Here is a 13,310-nt window from a genome sequence, read left to right as displayed (position 1 = left end):
TATCACACCTTGACGGTTTTCCGCAGTTGATATGCATCTAAGCGACATACGATTATTTCCACTCTGAGACTCGTCACTTGACTTATTCCATTCTAGTGTAATATATAAGAACATAAATAACACCATTAATTTCCTAATTCAAATACCAGACTACCTGTTTCTATGATATGAGTTGTAGCTCTTGAGTCGGGCACTGCGGAGAACAAATGTGCGGATGCGATTTCTGCCCGCCCGCACAAAATGAGTCTTCCATGCAAACTTCCAAGGTTGTGTCCATCGCAACACCATAGTCAATAGCATCCGACATGGCGAATTCAAGGTTAGCAGTGAAATTTGAATAAATCCAGACCATTCACTGAGAAAACTTAGATTCGAGTACGTCAAGAACTTCGAGCAGCCAGATGTGCTCCTGCCCAGTACGTGGATTGTGGTCCGCATTGATGGACGAGGATTTCACAAGTGAGTTTCTACTCCAGTTGTTTGTCTATGAATCCCATGCATTTCGATGCTCGAAGAAGACGAAGTCTGTATATTTTTGGCTTTTTCCTGCATCTATATCTGAGATTTGACCGCGTGGCGAACACCCAGAATGTCTACATGATCTAATTTTCCTAGACTCTCTGATCACTATTCCTTCGTGAAACCAAATGACCGTCGCGCACTGGATCTGATGAATCGAGCCGCTGTCGAAGTCATGAAAGATCTTCCAGATCTATGCATTGCCTACGGCGTTAGTGATGAGTTCAGGTACGTCAGCCACCAGCTTACATGTTTTGTCACTCACGTCTATATAGTTTCGTGTTCCATCCCAACTCTCAATTATTTGAGCGACGTAATGGGTTAGTATTCTTCATTCGTCTCTGTCGAATTTTCCTGGAACAATCATTAATTAACACCCCTATCCAGGAAATTGGTGACCACCATTGTTTCTACATTTACGGCCTACTACATCTATTTATGGAGCGAGTATTTCCCGTCGACGCCTCTGAAGCCTCCTTATCTGCCATCTTTTGATGGGCGTGCTGTAGTTTACCCGAACATTCGCATCCTGCGCGATTATATGAGCTGGAGACAGGTTGATTGTAAGTTATCATTCGATTCCAGCAGTACTATCGACCTAACCTGATATGCAGGCCATATCAACAACCTCTATAATACCACTTTCTGGACCATGGTATTGCAGGGTGGTATGAAAAATACAGATGCCGAGCAGGAATTGAAGGTAAGTCACCATCATCTGCAGTTCCGAGTACGAGTACCCACGATTGACGATATCAGGGCACTGTATCAGCAGACAAGAACGAAATTCTCTTCAAGCGATTTGGAGTGAATTACAATAATGAGCTTGAGATTTATAAAAAGGGCAGTGTTCTCTACCGCCAGGTAATAGCCAATTTATTCCGCCATTTTTACGGATATCTAACAAGCCGCAGTACGAACTGGAAGAACCCAAGGCTACACAAATCGACCAAGAGCCACAACCAAGCGTGGAAAACCAGTCGCGGTCACAGCAGGATAAGATCCGGAAATTGCGCCGGAAAGCACAGGTCGTTGTTGACCATGTCGACATCATTAAGGATGAGTTCTGGGAGAGACGCCCGTGGATCCTATCTGGAACTCCGGGCAAATTACCAGTGTAGCTTTACAAGATAGAGTCTCTTGGAAATTGCCATTCACCAAACAAAAAGGGTATCGTGGTTTCTATATGGCGTAGATAAAGCCAAAGCTGGTATATGCAAAGTTTTGTACATGGCACTGTGCATGTGGACTCCAAAATCAAACGCCCACATCAGGCCTTGACCTTGCTCTCCTTATCCTTTTTAGATTTCTTTTTTGAGTCTGAGCCTTCCGTACTCTTCTTTTCCTTCTTCTCTTTCTTCTCCCGTAGTCGAGCAGCAGCCTCATCCAAATCAACCTTCACCGTCTGTTCAGACTCAGGATCAATCGACATAGGCGTAGGATAATCTTCCTCCGCAGTCTTCTCCGCCGCCTTCTTCGCCTTCTTTGCAGCTTTCTCGGCCTCCTTCGCCTCCCTCCTCTCGGCCTTCTCAGCCTTCTTCACCCGCCTCGCCTCCTTCCGCACGGCCTTCTCCTCTTTCTTCGCGACCTTCCGCGCCCGCTTAACAGCCCTCTCCTCCTTCCTAGCTGCCTTCCCAGCTTTAGAATCATCTTTGCTGTCTTCACGCTTGCGCTTTGATGCAGACGCAGGCGCAGACGCAGATGTGTCCTCACTCTCCTTCTTCGGATCAAGCGTCCCCGCCAACCCAGACCCCCTCACAAAATGACGATAAAGCTCACTGGTGAGGGCATTATTCTGGCGTGCTGAGGTCGCTTCATAGCTGTCGTCGCCGACGCCCTTGAGAGCGTCTTCGAAACCGCGCAGCCACCACTGGTTCGTTGCGTCTTTTGTTGTCTTCTTGCCTACGCCGTGGTTGTTGGATTTGCGTGCGACGAGAATCGGTCGGGTGAGGCCGAGACCACCGTGAAGGCCTGGTCTAGAGGATGGGTTGAGCGGGTTGCCGGGGCCAGACCAGCCGTGTTTGATTAGGTAGGCTTGTGCGTCCATTTTGTGTGAGGTGCCCTGGGCCGTTGAGGTGAGGTTGAGGGGTGGAGAGGGTGGACTCGGGTAGTTTTTCTTTTGGAGGTGAGAATTGGAGTTTTCCTCAAAAACAGTGTTATATTATGAGGCGTAGATCTCGTGATATAGGGTGGTTGGAAGGGAGTGAGTGTCCCTGTTCCTGAGGGAGCCTTAGAAAAAAATATTTAGATAACAGAAAAAAGTTCGAGATAAGACTGGGCGCCCGAAAAAGGCCAACAGAGAAACTTTTTGCTTAAGCTTCAGAAATTCTTTTACGGCGAGTGCTTTCATCAAATGGGGCGATAGTTCAGTTGGGAGAGCGTACGACTGAAGCTACAGTCATTTATTCGTAAAGTCGCCGGTTCGATCCCGGCTCACCCCATTTTTTTGTTTTGTTCCAGATCACCAATGATTCTCTTTTCTACTCCAGGCTCCGACTCAGTCTTGTTCATTGCAAGGTTTGTTGGTAAAGTCACTTTTTTAGCGTGACTTTTTCAACATGATACCTAGATAGGTTGCAGCTTTCACAGTGTTCCATTGCACCACCACTTTGCTTAATGTCTTGAATATGGACAGTTTGTTGAAATAACCATATTGACTTTGTGAGGGCCAGTCTTGCACCGTCTTGCTCCAAATACACGCAGGATGACCTGTCCTAGAGCACCTTGCATCCCATTCCTAAAGATATCTAAGTAGAGGATCGATAAGTGCCTACAAACGCTGGCTGGGGTGATTGAATCACAAACACTAAATGGAATCAATTGTACTTTTCCCGGACGCAAAACAGCCGCCAAATGGGTTCTCCAGCATGAACCTAATTTCAAAGGTGCGCACGCCGGAAGGCATTCTTATAGCATGATCGGCGGCAACGCGAGGAAGGTGGACTTCTTGCGCCTTAATATCAATCGATACAGAGAAAAGATCCCCAAAAGGCATGGTGGAGCTTTCCCTGCCTACGGAAGTTAGCTGTGTGCGTGATTTGACCTTGTACGTCCCGAGCCAAAGACGGCTCTCCTTAATGAGGTCTTGGATAATCTCCTGGGGACATTCCTGTCATGGTTGATCCATCGAGGACTATATGAAGGCAATAGGCACATGACATCACAACAGTTTGATATGCCTTCCCTAGCAATAGATATGTAGATAGTGTTTAAGATACCATGAATCATTTTCTTCTTCCTCCCTCTCTTGGTCTATTAGATATACCTCGGGTTTATGCTTTGAATCCCCTAAAAGCATAGCAACGGCAGCCTATTTACTTCTGTCATCAACAAACCACAGAGAGAATATTTAGCGTCAGACATCTCATTAGGCTCGGTTTTAGGTGATCGGTACTTAAAAGAGGTAAGTCTATCCATTGCTCAAGACCTAGGGACCTAGACCATATCACCAGTCATCTAACTGATCCCTAACACATTTAGTGCCTTTGCCAACCTAGAACCTTGGAAGCAAATTTCGATATTGACGACATAAACTCATGATATTCAGGTGCAAGATATTCTATTTTACCACTCCAAACACCCAATAAGACATAACAGACAACTGAAAGCAGATGTACTCACCCGCGCACAGATTAGTACGGCTTGTACCTATCCTTCTTCTTTTCCTTCGGCCGAGCCTTCGCTGACCCAGACCCAGACTGAACCGAACTGTCGCCTCCCTCGGCAGGCTTCCACGCCCGCACATATCCATCCTCGCCACAGGTGAAGACCGATTGACTCTGGTAATTGCATTAGTATCTGAGAAGATATGAAAAGGAAACCTGTAATAGACAACCCCTAACAGGATAAAGACACAAGCCAAGCAATCCCAACGTACCTGTTCATCAAGACAAACCGAGCGCACAACTTCCTCTCCATGAGCACCAGGCAAGCGCCACAAATTCTCCCGGTCCAAAGACCAAGAATCCCCAGAAACAAGTGGCACAAGATCAAGCTGCTTCTCCCTGATCTCATTAGTACAACGGCGCACCAAACACAACAGCACACATACATCTTATTACCGGCGGCAATATACATCCCTTGCGCACCGAGACAAAGCTGAGCAACATACTCGCAGCCCAGCGGATCGCGCAGATCGCCGAACTGCACGGGCTCCGGCGCCTGCGCTGCATCGTCCGGGTTTGTAGCCGGGTGCACGGAGAAGAGCTCATCGTGGCTGAGGGCAAAGATGGCGTGCTCGGACAGGAATCCGGCGTGGTGGACGGAGCCGTGGTTGATTACTTGCACTAAGGCTTCGTCTTCATCCGCTATGGTTGTATCATAGATGTTGACTAGCCCGTCCGTGCTGCCGGAGAGGAGGATGTTGCTGCGGGTCGGGTGGTATTGGAGCTGTGTTACAGGCACGAGACCGTTAGTGAATTGGTCCGGGCTTGGGTTTGTTGGCAATTTTTACCTCGGTGATGTCGTCGTTGTGGCTTTCCACGTATTGGAGACTGATTTTTTGTGGGGATCGGATATCCCTGGTTACGTTGTTAGTGGCTATATGGAAATGTATACATGGTCTTGTGGGAACGGGAGGTCGAAACACCATGCCTTGATGGCAATAGCAGATACAGAGCTGAGATATGATAGAACGTACCAGAAAGCAACGACTGCCTGCGAAGAGACAAGCTCAGTTCCTGCGACGATAATATTCGTCTCTGCATTACAAGCGACAGACAGAACAGGTGCTGCTCTCTCTAGAAACAAAGCATTAGTAAACGCATCTCATAGAACCAACCCAATCTCCTAGGCAATCCTTGCAAGCGCTAAATTCCCAATACAGCGGAATGGAAATGCAAGAACCAACAACAAGCGAAAAGAAAAGAAAACTTGCACCCATCCGGCAGGTTCCCGAACCCAACCCAAACAGGAAACACATATAAAAAACAAAACAAGACAAAACAAAGACAAAAGCTTGACCTAGCTTAGCCTAAGCAATAAACTCACCCGTCTGCATCTCCACAACAGACTTCCCAGCCCTAACATCCCAAACCTTGACCTTCCCATCTCGCCCACCAGTAGCAAGCAATTGCGACCCGCCAACCCCAAAGCTCCGCAACGCCGTTACACCCGCATGCGTAGCATTAGAGACCACAGATCCGCGGTCCAGATTGGCGGCGTCAAACACGCGCAGCGAGTCATCTGATGAAATGGCCGCGAACGTGCCCGGTGCCGAGGGCGTGATGGAGTAGATGTAGCTATCTGTCGGGAGAGACAGCGTCGACGAGGCGACAGCGTGGAGCGTATGCATTGCTTCTGCTTTGATTTTCTGCTTCGGACTAGGTCCGTTTTGATGCAATATTCAGATTCAGATTCAGAGTGGCGACGGGTGTGGCTGGAGGAATATATGTGGCTTTGGAAGATGTGGATAGGCGCAAATCCAGTTCCAATTCAAAGCCTGGTGCTGAAGCTAAGAGATTTAATGGTGGGGCCGGTCTCCGATGGTGCTTCTCGGGTTGACACTTTGACACCCTGAAATACAATACCAGGTAAATACGGGTTTTTGTGTATTCAGGTTAGTATCACTTTCCCTACATGAGTATCTCGGCTACCTTGGAAGATCAATTCAAGTTCAATTTGGGTTGGGTTCGGCAAAATATCTATCCGCCCCGATCATATATCATCGCTGGAATTATCTCACGTTTTCAGGGGCATAAATATTCGTTCACCGTGACTTACATACATAAAGTATAGTTACGTTGCTGCTATCAATCTGTCCGGCTATACTACTTGCAGTCACCTGAGTTTTCATCATATAAAGTAGGAGTTAGCATTGATCATATGCAAACTATAACGCTGTAGACCCCGGAACGAACCGAGCACAAGCCTACGCTAAGGCAAAAAAAGGGCGGCAAGGCCCGAGCACGAAAAGAAAAGAAAGTAAGATCCGATCAACGCATATATCCTGCAGCTGCATAATCATCCACATACATACATGTGCCTTGGAATGTCTTAAAAAAAAGGCAAAGAGGCATGCGCAGCCCCGTAAATGCACGAGCGCCCGTTATTATGTACGGAGCGCAATATTACAATATTTTACGGAGTAAAACTGGGTGACGGTAAAAAGGCGACGATGGTGCGTGGCCTTTAGAGGGGGGATCGTGGTAATTTCACCTGGCACCTCGAACACCCTCATTTGTAGCCAAATTAGGCTTAGCCTGCCTTTCTTCAACAAATGTAAATACTCTGTACATCACCAAGGACAGTCTAAACGCGTCTGTCATAGGGCAAAGGTATAAATGAGCCTTTAATGATCCTCCAAATATCATCTCTACGTCTGTTATTTTTCTCTATCAGCGACGGTTGCTGTACTTGAGATTTGACTGGGGCACAATGCCAAAAATTCGAGCTGAACGTCTTGAACCCGACTAAAACTTGTTCAAAGGCTCACTAGCTAGTTACGTAAGTTAATAGCGATTATGCCGACAATACAAAGATATTTTTAAGAAATTTAGAGATGAAAAGGAGTCAACGTACTATAAGGATCTTCGTTTGTTGGTAAGTACAAGAGAAATTCATTCAAAGCTGCCTCAGGGCTTAAACCCTATGCTGACTGCTTAAGGCTAGGAAAAGACAGAGGCATACATTTGCCATTACTGTCCTTCAAGGCCCCTTCCTTGGTAGGATACACGTAGACATGTGCAGAGTATGATGGGCGTATTTTGCAGCTACGGACGCAGCAAAGAGTGTGGTAATGGCGAGAAGCAGCTTCATGATGCTTTTGGTTTGCGCGAAAGTGGAATCTGCGATTTATTTCAGTCAGTAAAATGGATCGACCTAGTCATCGAGGCTTCAGAAGCTTACTAGGGGTCGGAGAATGGATTGATATGTTGCAAGTCAGGGACTAGGATAGAGGATTTGTTATGTGAGAAGAAAAATCTACGAGGGAGCGAGACCTCCTTATTTGTAATGGAAAAAGTGGTCAGTGTTGAAGAAAGAGTTGCTTTTCCCCAAGCCCTGTTTTCTTGAATGCCTGACATTGCTCATCATGCTGAAATAGTTATGGGACTAATATTAGTCAGGCACCTATATAATGTGGCGGCAGTACTTCAAGTAAAGATCTCTTGTCCGTGCTGTAAGGGTTATTCTAAAAAGTGATGATTGAATCGAAATTTCCTGAATTTGCAATGAGCTAAATGACACTATTGAAAAAAAGAGGGGAAGAACAAAAAGAAGAAGAAGAAGCACGAATTGAATGATGGATCCGTCGATAGCTGAAAGATTTAGATAAAGTGACGAGAGGTCCGATCAAATCATGAATAACTCTAGGAAGGCTGGTCCTATGACGTCGGTCATCTATATACTATACTTTAGCTGTCGATCTTGATTCCTAGCAGCGGGAGTCTACATAACAGGGACGTTGGCCTAAGGTGCATTGGATTTTCCACTAGTTGCACGAATTAGCAGCTTGGCGCTTGGAGTGGTATACAAAAGTTCAGCTGAATCTCTTCGACATTCCACACCTCGAGGTCACTAATGCAATTTTTTTTTGGCTTTTCCAAGGCACAATTTATGTGATTGAGCGGCATTAACCGTCACTTGCTCATCAGCACGATCGGCGGCGTTGTGGCGATTTGGATCTATACAGTATGGGAGTAACTTATGACGTTGGTTTAGTGAAGATATCTACCCTGGAATTGAAATTGGAGTATGGGGTATTATGTCAACGACTAATACTCCGTATATCAGTTCCAAATGCAGCACTAGTAAACTGTGTCCCTATCAGTGAATGTTTCGAGTGATTGCATTTGGCCGCTCTGGTTCAGTGTAGAAAACCTCCCAAATTGCAAGTCAGCTATTCCATGAGATGATAAGGGCTGAAGAATGTTAAGCCACTTGACATTGTCTGTCCTTCTGCCCCCGGTTATTTAGAGTGTGGGCTTCAGCCTCGCGCGCACTTTTGCATTGTCGCCGTCTTTGGTAATGATCGTATTTGGCAAACAATGACGGTGAGCATGTGGGGTCGGAAGGGCTTCTGCTGTTGTAGTCCTAATGTTTTCTCCAATTTCATCACTGTTAGACCTACATATATTCTCTAGACTTGGCTCAAGTCGATTGCATGCAAATAAGAAGCGCATACATTGAAACGATGGTCATAGCCCCATCTCACCAACCTCACAAACAGCAACTCCAAGGGCCCACTCAGATTTTAAGACTTCTGCTGCAGTAATCCTTGACCCCGGTTCTGGATGTAACATCGCGTAGACTACGTTTCGGCAGCGCTTTGTGATTCCGAAAGATTAGATACATTTCCTATTTACTAGAGACAGATGATAGGAGTGACTTACATTTTCCAAAACCTGAATGGGGCTATATCCATCTTCGTCCAGGCGAGAGTGGAGATAATAAGCAAAGGATTCGTTGGCTCTCTGTGCGCTCTGCCAGAGAAGCCGACCAGATCGTAGGACCATGTAGATTATGCCACATGCCCATATATCGCCCGTTTTCATATCCGAGACGTCTTGCTTTGTATAGCTTTGCCGGCGAGAACCATGGCGACCAGGAAGCCTCTCCGGCGGAAGATAAGGTGCACTTGAATCCAAGAGCTTTCTCCGAAGGCACAAATTTGGCTTGTGTCTAGAGGCCGAAGCTGAGTTAGGGCTTGATACCGAAGTTGATGTGGGACTGTCGCCATGTGATCGTTGCATAAGCCCTTGAATCGCGTCTTGGTCTTCACCAAAACCACCTAGCTTTACTGCACCCTGAGATGTGAGCAGTACATGTTCGGGCCTTAGGTCGCCGTGGGCAATATCGTTTTCATGTAAGAATGCCACTGCGCGTAGGAGTTGTATAGCCAAGCAGTTTGCCTCTTCGGGTAGGAGACTCTCCTTTCGTCTCTTTTTGTGAGCAAGAAAGGAATGCAAGCTGGCGCCAGAAAGGTAGGGCATGACAAGGCAAAGGTTATCTTGCTCATTATAGAGAATGTCAAGGATTGGAACAATGTTAGGGTGGTCAAGTGCGACCGTTTGGGTTCCAGTTTGAAGCGAACTGGGTAGTGAAAGCCGGGTCTTTTGAGCGTGGTGAAACACTTTCACTGCATAAAGTTCTCTAATTGTATTGAATGTAGAAGCTCGTCTCAATCTTGCCATCATACTGCCGGGCGCATTCTTTGCTGGAGGTATGGATTGGGCTAAAGCTGGTAGTTTCTTTTCGTACAATTGAACAGTATTGGAGTCCCCGTAATGGAGGATTTTGTTGAATTTCCCATACTTTTCTGCAAAAGATAATCGGGATGCTTCATCCGCTGATTTGTTTGTTACTGTGGTTTTTTGCGTCTGATCAGACTCAAATGAGGGCAAATCTGTGTCTTGTGGACGAGATTGGGTCGTAGGATCTGGAGAACCATGACCTGGCAAGCCCTTTCTCGATTCAGAATGACCTTCAGATTCAGCTGACGCCCAGCCCCATTTGGATAAGAGGCCGATTAATTTATCGGAAATATGAGGGGGCTGAAAGTCGCTCATATCTGTATCATCCTCTCTTTTCACATTATGACGATGAGATGACAATGGATGTGCAGGTGATTCGACATGCTCGAAGGGATAATGTGGACGAGTATCTTGAGAAGTATTGTCTTGCATTCTTTATACTGGTCTCTGTGAATAACAGCTGTCTGTTGATTCCGATCCCGCACTATCGGAACTATGGGGTCGCATTCCTGTAGACAATTTTTGGGTGGAATGAATGCACTCTGACTTATCGTTGTGACGAGACGTCAAAACAGAGTTGATGGTCCCTGGGAGATGACGCGTCTATGAATCATCTGATTTACTTCTACTCCGCAATTTGAGTTTGGATTATTCATAACCTTTCCCATTCCCACGAAAGATCTCTCTCAAGTCCTATAATTTAATCCGGACTAATGATGGGTTGGCGTTGATTACGTGCGGCTAGTGGTCGTATTTATGCCGCCCTGTTGGTAAATCGAGCGCATCATAATCCGGATGAGAACCCTTCCGATGAGATTGGTTCATTCTAAGATGCGAACTCTGGCCTGGTTGCCTACCAAATAAACAAGACTGCAAGCAGAACCTTCCAAGAAAAAGAGAAACCTGACCAGCGAGTTTTTTCGGATGATGTGGGCTCTGCGTCGCTGTTGTGTGGAGTAGTAAACTTTCAACATCTTATTTTCTTTGGTCGCTGACAATTTGACTAGGCTGCATTGCTCCCTTGAGTATAATGGAACCATCAAATCAAATTTAGTAGCGCCGTTCGAGATTCAAAACTAGGTATGACGCGCTCTGCGACGAACACGAATCTTAATCCAAGGAGGCGGGATTGGGTGATCGCCCACAATCATGTTCAAAGGTCTTTCCTTCAAGGGTTCGACGTCATAGTGGATCGTAATATACGCAAAGAGCAGCTTCATGAGGTGAGATGCAAACCAACGACCGGGACTGAAGTTCATTAGCTTATCTGGCCCAATAGTCGTTAATCGCAACGGGTAACATACCAAGAGTGCCTAGCATGGCCAAATGGAAGGAAAGTGTCACTGGTAGTCACCAGCATAGTTCGTTTGTTCGTTTCTGTGGGCAAGAAGCGGAACGGAGTATACACATCGGGCTCGTTGTAGTATCGGCTATCGTTCTGAATTGCTGGAACAGGAAAGCCGAGCCACGCACCTTGGGGAATATGTTGGCCGTTAGGTAGTGTAATGCCTTCCTTGGGCATTACCTGTCGCGACAAACCTCGAAGAATGATCGGATGGCGTCGAAGACTTTCCCGAATTGTACTATCCAGATGGTGTAGTCTCAAGAGCGAAGAAGAGTTATTCCAGTCATTTTCTGTCAAGAAGACTGCCTCGGACTCTTCCCGCAAGAGTCTGTAATAGTTTTGACGAGGGTCAGAACCAAGGAGATCAAGTAGAACGTTAGTGGATGTCACTACGGATGTTGCAATGGCCCCCGCTACCTGTGAATATAATTTTTAGCTTGAGATTGATGGATAAAAGACATGATCCAGTGATGACACTTACCAAGACTGTGAATCTGGCCGCCAAAGGCTTCCCACTTGTGATCTCTTGATCTTTTATGTCGAATGCAGCACGGTACATCCAAGTTATCAGATTTTCTGGCGGAGAGTAATCAAAAGTCGGGTCATCCCTCTTGCGTTTCATGTTTTCATATCTCTCAACAAACAGTGGCCAAAGGTGATTTGCGCACATTGACCGATAGTAGGCAGTTGGTATGGCGCAAAGCGAGCCAACCAATCGTCGAAATTGCCATGGAACCAATTGACCGATCAAAACAGTTCCCATGCCGAACCATGTCGCAAATTTCAAGACGTAATGCATAAACTTTTCATTGCGAGTCAAATCCTGGCCAAAAAGAATGCGACCGCTGGCCTTGAAAACAATCTCGTTCAAAGTGTCGTAGAGATTTACTTCCTTCCACTCTGCATCATTCATGCCCAACGTTTGATCAACCGAATGTCTCATTTCATCAAATAGATCACCCTGCACCTTGCCCAGATTCCGGGTGAGATGGACGCGAATTGCTTCAATGATGGCCATATCAGAGGTATAATCAAATGCCGGAAGAAGATACTTAAGACCTAGCTTTTCTCCTTGAACCAGTCGGTGAGAAAGAACATGCTCAGGTTGCTCGATGAGCCATTTGATAAATTCAGGTGGTAACATGACATGAGGCTCAAAGCCCGTTCCGGGCAGGATGAACGGTTTCCCATTGCGACTGAAATTCTTGTAACCAGACAGCATTGTTTTCAATCCTCCCATGTACTCACGGGCACATGCTCTGATGTCGCCAAAGAACTCGAGTCGCTTCCCTGCCCATTCAATCCCAGGAGGGACTCGCTCAGGACGGATCCATGTTCGAATGACAAGCGTTAGACATAAAAGGACGACTGCAGTAGCGACACAGAGTGTCGACAGATCCTGCGAGTCCTTCATGTTGGGGCAAATATGGAGGATACTTAGGGAAGTCAGAATAACAAATCGAAAGACGATGTTTGATGATGACCTGAGCAAGGGCTAGGTAGGGTCAATATTTCATGGCAACGCTCAGCCTGACCCAACCAAGCTCTATAGTGGGACTCGCCTAATACTGATTAGGAAAGTTTGAACTGAATCCAGATTTTCTGTAAGACTACGGTGTAAAGACGGCTCAGACCGGGATCTCTAGATTCATAACCGGGATCCACACCACTTGTTCTCCGAGATGATCTCCTAGATGAGGTTAACATACTGTAGATCAAAGATCCACGGAAGAAAACGTCTTGTATCTTACACAACCCATGAAATTCATTCCCTACTTAGATTCAAAGTGACCACCATATGCCTAGTGGTAGGAATAAGAAGCTCCTTCTGTATTGGTGGCGGAAAAGCTTTGCTTCGGCCATGAAACATAGCAAATTGTTAGCTTACATACAATCTAGCTCTTTTGTGGGCCTAGCGTCGTGATAGACGAACTGATATGGGAAAGTTTCACTTAATCCAAATCTTTTGGTGGAGTCTTAGAAAGATCAACATCTCCCAGCCGACATAATGGCTCCACATATGACACCACCGAGATCTGGTTCAGATTTTTCCACGATCTGTAGGGCAAATCCCTTGGCAAAAAAACCTGATAACCCTGTCAGCTGTGGATTCGCGGGATATAGCTTAGGGACACCCGAGCAAAGCCGAATGCAGGATTGCTACTTCTACGAGTAAGATAACGTCCACAGAAGAGCCCAATTAGTTGTGATTCAAGCGTATCCTGTGCTTGCAGTAATCCCACTAATCAATTGAT

The 13,310-nt window shown here is 46.2% G+C and overlaps 5 protein-coding genes across 5 annotated transcripts; 1 reads left to right on the top strand and 4 right to left on the bottom strand.

The window, feature by feature from the left end:
* Positions 1–305: 305 nt before the first annotated feature.
* N7529_005115 (tRNA guanylyltransferase) lies at positions 306–1,640 on the top strand (the record flags this gene model as incomplete). The annotated part of the gene is made up of 8 exons (XM_057240642.1): positions 306–319; positions 361–459; positions 616–747; positions 795–839; positions 907–1,082; positions 1,134–1,222; positions 1,279–1,383; positions 1,434–1,640. The coding sequence occupies 8 exons, from the start codon at positions 306–308 to the stop codon at positions 1,638–1,640; spliced, it is 867 nt and encodes a 288-aa protein (XP_057099937.1).
* Positions 1,641–1,789: 149 nt separating this feature from the next.
* On the bottom strand, positions 1,790–2,566 carry N7529_005114 (uncharacterized protein; the record flags this gene model as incomplete). The annotated part of the gene is made up of 1 exon (XM_057240641.1): positions 1,790–2,566. One exon carries the CDS (start codon positions 2,564–2,566, stop codon positions 1,790–1,792), a length of 777 nt encoding a protein of 258 aa, XP_057099936.1.
* A 1,585-nt stretch (positions 2,567–4,151) lies between these two features.
* Positions 4,152–5,812, bottom strand: N7529_005113 (WD40 repeat domain-containing protein; the record flags this gene model as incomplete). Its single annotated transcript, XM_057240640.1, has 6 exons — positions 4,152–4,298; positions 4,397–4,523; positions 4,571–4,908; positions 4,973–5,039; positions 5,159–5,258; positions 5,509–5,812. 6 exons carry the CDS (start codon positions 5,810–5,812, stop codon positions 4,152–4,154), a joined length of 1,083 nt encoding a protein of 360 aa, XP_057099935.1.
* Positions 5,813–8,801: 2,989 nt separating this feature from the next.
* Positions 8,802–10,142, bottom strand: N7529_005112 (kinase-like domain-containing protein; the record flags this gene model as incomplete). The annotated part of the gene is made up of 1 exon (XM_057240639.1): positions 8,802–10,142. The coding sequence occupies one exon, from the start codon at positions 10,140–10,142 to the stop codon at positions 8,802–8,804; it is 1,341 nt and encodes a 446-aa protein (XP_057099934.1).
* A 644-nt stretch (positions 10,143–10,786) lies between these two features.
* Positions 10,787–12,469, bottom strand: N7529_005111 (cytochrome P450; the record flags this gene model as incomplete). The annotated part of the gene is made up of 3 exons (XM_057240638.1): positions 10,787–10,958; positions 11,015–11,472; positions 11,537–12,469. The coding sequence occupies 3 exons, from the start codon at positions 12,467–12,469 to the stop codon at positions 10,787–10,789; spliced, it is 1,563 nt and encodes a 520-aa protein (XP_057099933.1).
* Positions 12,470–13,310: the final 841 nt, after the last annotated feature.

This window comes from Penicillium soppii, assembly GCF_028829465.1.
Source record: "Penicillium soppii strain IBT 18220 chromosome Unknown utg000004l, whole genome shotgun sequence".
Lineage (NCBI taxonomy): Eukaryota > Fungi > Ascomycota > Eurotiomycetes > Eurotiales > Aspergillaceae > Penicillium > Penicillium soppii.
Note: the sequence above shows the minus strand (reverse complement) of the source record. Positions and strands in the feature narration are given on the sequence as shown.